The 6132-nt window shown below is 40.6% G+C and overlaps 1 protein-coding gene across 1 annotated transcript in view; it reads right to left on the bottom strand.

Moving 5' to 3' along the window:
• Positions 1-279: 279 nt before the first annotated feature.
• The window catches only part of TAF5L (TATA-box binding protein associated factor 5 like), a 38673-nt gene continuing 32820 nt past the window's right edge, over positions 280-6132 (bottom strand). The window contains exon 5 of the mRNA XM_075924723.1: positions 280-2260. Coding sequence (XP_075780838.1) covers positions 1463-2260 — 798 coding nt within the window. The 3' untranslated portion in view covers positions 280-1462. The remainder of the gene's footprint in view (positions 2261-6132) is intronic.

The raw sequence follows: 6132 nt of genomic DNA, 5'->3' as shown, positions 1-6132 counted from the left end.
GATATGCGGTAAGACAAGACGTCTTGGGACAAAAATTATGGTATCCCAATCTTGAGTTCCTTTAGTGGCAGTTCTTCCTACCCCATTAATTGACATCAAGGTTAGTTCTGTTACGGGGCACTAGCATGATGTAGAGTAGCATAACTAACAACAAGCAGCAACATGTACGTGTGAAGGAACAAATCTCCTTGCTGCAAAGTGTATTTGGAAGTAACGCAGCCAATGAGCCTGCCTTCACTTTCCACCCGAATCAGAGCAACCCTAAATTCCCCACAAAAAGAACTAATGCTTTTTTTTAACTAAATGCTTTTAATAGAAAACAAAATACAAAATAACTCTTTCCAGAAAGCAGAAGTATTTAATCTTCTCTCCAAATGACAAATTAGTATTTGCTTTCTCCTCAGATCCTGATTTTAAATGCTGACAATATGTTTCACAAAGTGTTCATGTAACTGATATTGCAATGTTTTGAGAAAAACCCAACATTGGCAAAGCTGCCTCTGTGTATGCACAATAATTTAGTAATACTATTTTCCACTTCACTTTGTGTCCCCTTCCCATCCCCCAAAGATTGCCAACTTCCATCTGCTGAAATATTTTTGGTGAGGTGCAGCCAGAGACTGACATGGCCGCTTCATTAGGAGTTCAAATGTCTGCTATTAAGTCCCATCATGCTCTTACACTCTTCTCCAGCCAGGATGAGTCATTAATAACACCCACATCACCACTCTTTCCTACTCCCTTCACACAGGCAATCAGATTTGGAAATCCTAAATTCCTGGACCACAAATAGTTACAAATATCACAGGCAGCTCCAGGAATTGAACCCACATGATAATGCAGAGGGGTTATGTCAGATGTCCCTCCCATTAAAACAAAAAACAAAAAAAGGCTATTTTTTTACACTATTAGTCCAAAACACTTCAGTAGTGCTATTTGTGAGCTGTAGTGATTGGGACCATTGCTGTAAATAGCCATTTTCTTTTAATATACAGGTCGTAATTTCTGCTCCTCTGTAATACCAGTAAAAAATAAAAGCCAACTGGGCCAGTAGTTACACATATGCGTGCACACTCATACCTCAGATAATAGCAGGTAGGATGTGCCTATCACTCAATGCAGGATATTTAAGTGCAGGTCAGCAGCTTGTCTAGCTGGTAATTTCACTTGTCTGGATGAGACTTTTGTTTGTCCCAAACTATTGGACAACAGGATTTCTCTTCCCCTCCTCCTCCATCCTACCACTATTAGATTAGGTTAAAGTTTTCTGCCATTCCCTCTTTCCCACTCTCTGTTCAACAGTATAGGTCAATTTATAGGAAAACCATTTGAAAATATTTGTATCACCTCTGAACATGCCTGCTAATGGGAGAGAGGAAGAAAGTGTTTCACAGTCAGTAATTTAATCTCAGCTTGTAATGGACTCTGGCATTCAATATACCCACCCACCTCCCTAAAAAAATTAATGTTCCTGATTTTCTTGTGCAATTCCAGTCACCAGAAGAAGGTTACAGGCCATAAACTGTACACTCAGTACACTGTTCATCTGCCCAGTATATACACCAACCAGTTCGCTGGAAGAACCATCTGCAGGGGCATTGCAGTACGTGTTCCGAATGTCCCAAACCCGGATAGAATTGTCCATTGATGCAGAGGCAATCAAACTACTGTCAGGGCTAAAAGTAAGGCTGGTTATGTTGTCCGTATGCCCCCTCAGCTCTTTGTAAAGAGTGCCAGATGCCAAGTCCCACAGCTTTAACCGCTGGTCTTCTCCTGCTGAAGCCAGATATTTACCATTGGGAGAAAATGCAAGTGCTAGCACAGGGCCACGGTGACCTGTGAAGAGGCGCACAGAGTTCCCCTGCTGAGTACTCCACAAACGCACAGTTTTGTCTGTGGAGCCTGTAGCCAAGTAATTGGAATTGGGGTGAAACTTGACACAGTCCACATCTGCTAAGTGGCCTGCGTATATTCGCAGTGGATATGTTCGATCGAATGACCAGAGTCTTGCTGTGCGGTCGTGGGAACCACTGGCGAAATATAGGCTCCAAGGACTGATGTCCAAATCCCACACAGGGTAAGCATGCCCTTGATACAACACAGTGTTTGTAAAACTTCCAAGGTCCCAGTATCTGATGGACATGTCCTCAGAGCAAGACAGAAGTCCTGAACTGTCTGATAAAAACCTTGTGCTGTATACCGGTCCACAATGTCCTCTCAGTATTTTCATTTCGGTGCCTACATTGTTGTCATCTTCTTCCTGGGCAGTGGAAAAAACAAAAAAAGACCATATTTATTTGTTCAACAAGAAGTGAAAGCAGGCTGGTGTGACCGCTAAGCATCCTTTTCCTTGCCTTCACTAAAAAAGGGAGAATTAGTGGTAGAGTTACAGATGTCCATTCTGTGTAACATAGCAATGCCTACTTCTCAAGCATGTTTTCTCCATACTAGATCTTACATGGAGATGCTGAAATGGTTTTGGTTTTTATCAGAGTTTTATCTTCACTTTGCATATCCCCATTCCCATATCTGACAGTACCTTAAACTCAGAGTTTATCTACATGGGGATATTCTGAAAAGTTAATGAAATAAATTTATAAAGCAGATTAATTAAACCACACTGAAAGCCCTGTTATTCAGAATCAAAGTGGCCTTAATTTGGTTTAGTTTAATTCACTTTGGAAGTGGACTAAAATGAACCAAATTAAAGAGAGAAGGTATATGAGGTATAATGTCTTTTACTAGGGACAGACATGGTGGCAACAACACTGTATAAGCCAAACTAAGGCAACTTTAATTCTTAAAAGAATTCCACACAAGGGAGTAACGTGGTTTAGATAATCCACTTTAAAGTCACACCTTTATTAAATTTGGTTTAATTTTCCTGAGTGCCTTGTATAGACAAGACCTGAGAGCATATTAAAATAGACAAGACAGGCTATTTTAAGGTATAGTCTTTTCAAAGTTTCTCCTCCTTTGGCATACTTGCTAACCTGATCTGGTAACTTCCTACCCGTTCTCTTCTAAGTTCTTGGCAGGAGTGTGAAAAGAGATGTTGGCACCTGATGCTTTGGTGTGGTTATAATTGGAAATGAATGTCATTCTGGATAAAAGAAGACCACACTCCTAGCTGAAATTGAAAGCAACACATACAACTGTGCATTTCCTCCTCCCACAGATGTGAACAGAAATATAATAAAGTCACAAATCTTTCCTTCATCAAAGCAATGCTCATGTGAAATGTATGATCTGGTTTACAGTGGACTGAATCTCTGCAATGGGGATGTAACTCAGAGACTACAGGCTCCAACATGCAAAGCTCCATTTTTAGCCCAGTGGCCTTCTCTACCTTGGATGGAACATTGCTTGCTGGAGCCTGCAGTGTCTGTGGATCACAACTCCATATTAAAGGCGAGGCTTGCAATCTACAGCATGTTTTGTTAATCAGTTGCAAACCTATGATTCCTGCAACAGATGCCAATAAGAGCCCACTGAGATTCCCTATTCTACAGTGCAGTTTTAGTAATTTGCATAAATCCAGGATTTTAGTTCTATGCCCTCCTAATCAATTGTGCTTTCTAGACTGTCAGCAAGCACTTCTCTTCTGCTCAGAAGCAGCTGCATAGTTAAGTAAACTTCTTGTGTATTTTAAAAAAACACACACCCAGGTATTCACAGACTTGATTGAGGACTGAGTTTTATTCCTTTGTTTCCCAGTGTCAGACAGGAAATGCTAACCATAAAGAACGTTCTACACTCCATACTGTATTTTGGTTGAGTAGTCACAGAATCATAGAACTATACAGCTGGGAGGAATCCCAAGAAGTCCTCAAGTCCAGTACCCTGTGCCATGGCAGGACCAAGTAAACCTAAACTATTTGAGGCAGGTGTTTATCCAACTCGTTTTTAAACATTTCCAACAATGGGCACTCCACAACTTCCCTTGGAAGCCAGTTCCAGAGCTTAACTTCCTTTATAGTTAGAAAGTAATTCCCAATATCTAACATAAATCATCTTGCAGATTAATCCCTTTATTAAGCCATTACTTCTTGTCCTATCTTCAGTGGATCATCCTCCTTATCCTGCCTTGATCATCCTCCTTTGGCTAACAGTCCTAAATACACTGGAAGACTTAGATAGTGGCCCCTCATCATCTCGTCTCAAGACTAACCATGGCCAGTTTTTTCCAACCTTTCCTTGTTTTCTAAACCTTTTACAATTTTTGTTGCTCTTCTCTCCACTCTTCGCAGTAGTGAGAACAGTAAAAGAATTAGGCCTGTGCTATCATCAATTATGGGGGTAGAGGAATCCATTCTTTTAATAATTTTTCAGAATTACTGCTCTAGACTTTAAAAAATCACCCATACATTCCTTGGATATATTGTAACACTGAACATTACTGAGGATATCAATTATCTCTTCCAAAGAAGTTACTACTGAAGATTAGAGCAGTGTGAACAATTTGTTTCCTCTAACATATGGCTACTCAACATGCGACCTGTGGCCCGTTTGTTTGTGGCCCACGGTGCAGTTTGGGTTTATGCAGGACTCAACACAGAGCCCGCAGGTGGGATCCTTTGAACATGGCCTCCACTGGGAACATGCTCCACAATGGCGAGTCAATATAATGGTCTTCTATTGGCATGCGTTTTAGTATTTAAATTCCTGGACTGTCACTGTTCATTAAAAGGGCTATCATATAGGTGGAAATCAGGTAAACACTGCATTTTATTAATATCAGCAGAACTGACTTAAATGGGGCCTGCGTGTTGTGTAGTTTTGCCTTAATCTTTGTATTCATGCCCATCAGTGTGAGAGAAGGTATTTGCATATATATGGAATCACACTTAAGTTGCGGCCCTTGGCACGTGCTGTGAGTATCATTGTGGCCCCGGGGCTTCCAAAGTTGAGTAGCCCTGCACTAACATTTCAACATGCAAAACACTACCCCCTTTTCAAGCCAACTATATACATTAAAAATTATATTTTATTTGGCACAGTACTATGTGAAATAAAAGGAAAAGATTATTTTTAAAATAAAGCATTAAAAGAACTTTCCAAATATCACAATCTCTGCCATGAGAACTTAAAAAAAACAAAAAAACAAACAAACAAACAAAAAAAACTATGCCCCATTGGTGAGTGGGAAATTTTCCCAGGCAAGAACTTATTTTCTACAGAACTGAAGTGGTTTTATTTATAAAGCCCTTTGGCTTGCAAAGGTTAGCTTCCAAATGTGAATCAATTAAGTGTCATCTTCGTGAGTCAATGAGCCCCTACTGCTGCTCAAATCTCTCTCTTACAATATTGGCAGAAACGTAGCCGTGTTAACCAATAACACCATCCTTGCCGCCATGGATGTAGAAGCTCTATACACCAACATCCCACATGAAGACGGATTACAAGCAATTAGAAACACTATCCCAGAGGACACCATTGCCAATCTGATAGCAGACCTATGTAATTTTGTTCTCACCCACAATTATTTCCAGTTTGAGAACAACTTATACCTCCAGATCAGCGGCACAGCCATGGGTACATGCATGGCCCCACAGTATGCTAATATCTTTATGGCTGACCTAGAACGTTTCCTCAACTCCCGTCCTCTTTTATCCCTTTTCTACTTACGCTACATCGATGACATCTTTATGATCTGGACACATGGCCAAGAAACACTGGAGACATACTACAGAGATTTTAACAATCTACACCCCACCATTAATCTCAGCCTGGATCATGCTACACGAGAGATCCATTTCCTGGACACTACGGTACAAATCAGCAATGGAAAATTAGACACCACTCTCTACAGAAAACACACTGACTCATACAGTTACTTACATGCCTCCAGCTCCCATCCAGAACACACTATACGATCTATCATCTATAGCCAAGCTCTTCGATATAACCGCATCTGCTCTAATCCCACTGACAGAGACCAGAAACTTCAGGATCTCTACCAAGCATTTATAAACCTCAACTACCCACCCAGAGAAATAAAAAAGCAAATTGAAAGAGCCAGATGAATACCTAGAAACCAACTACTTCAAGACAGACCCAAGAAAACCAACAATAGAACACCACTTGTCATCACCTACAGCCCCCAACTTAAACCTGTCCAACACATTATCA

This window comes from Pelodiscus sinensis, chromosome 3 (assembly GCF_049634645.1).
Source record: "Pelodiscus sinensis isolate JC-2024 chromosome 3, ASM4963464v1, whole genome shotgun sequence".
Lineage (NCBI taxonomy): Eukaryota > Metazoa > Chordata > Testudines > Trionychidae > Pelodiscus > Pelodiscus sinensis.
This window is presented reverse-complemented; position numbering and strand designations above follow the sequence as displayed.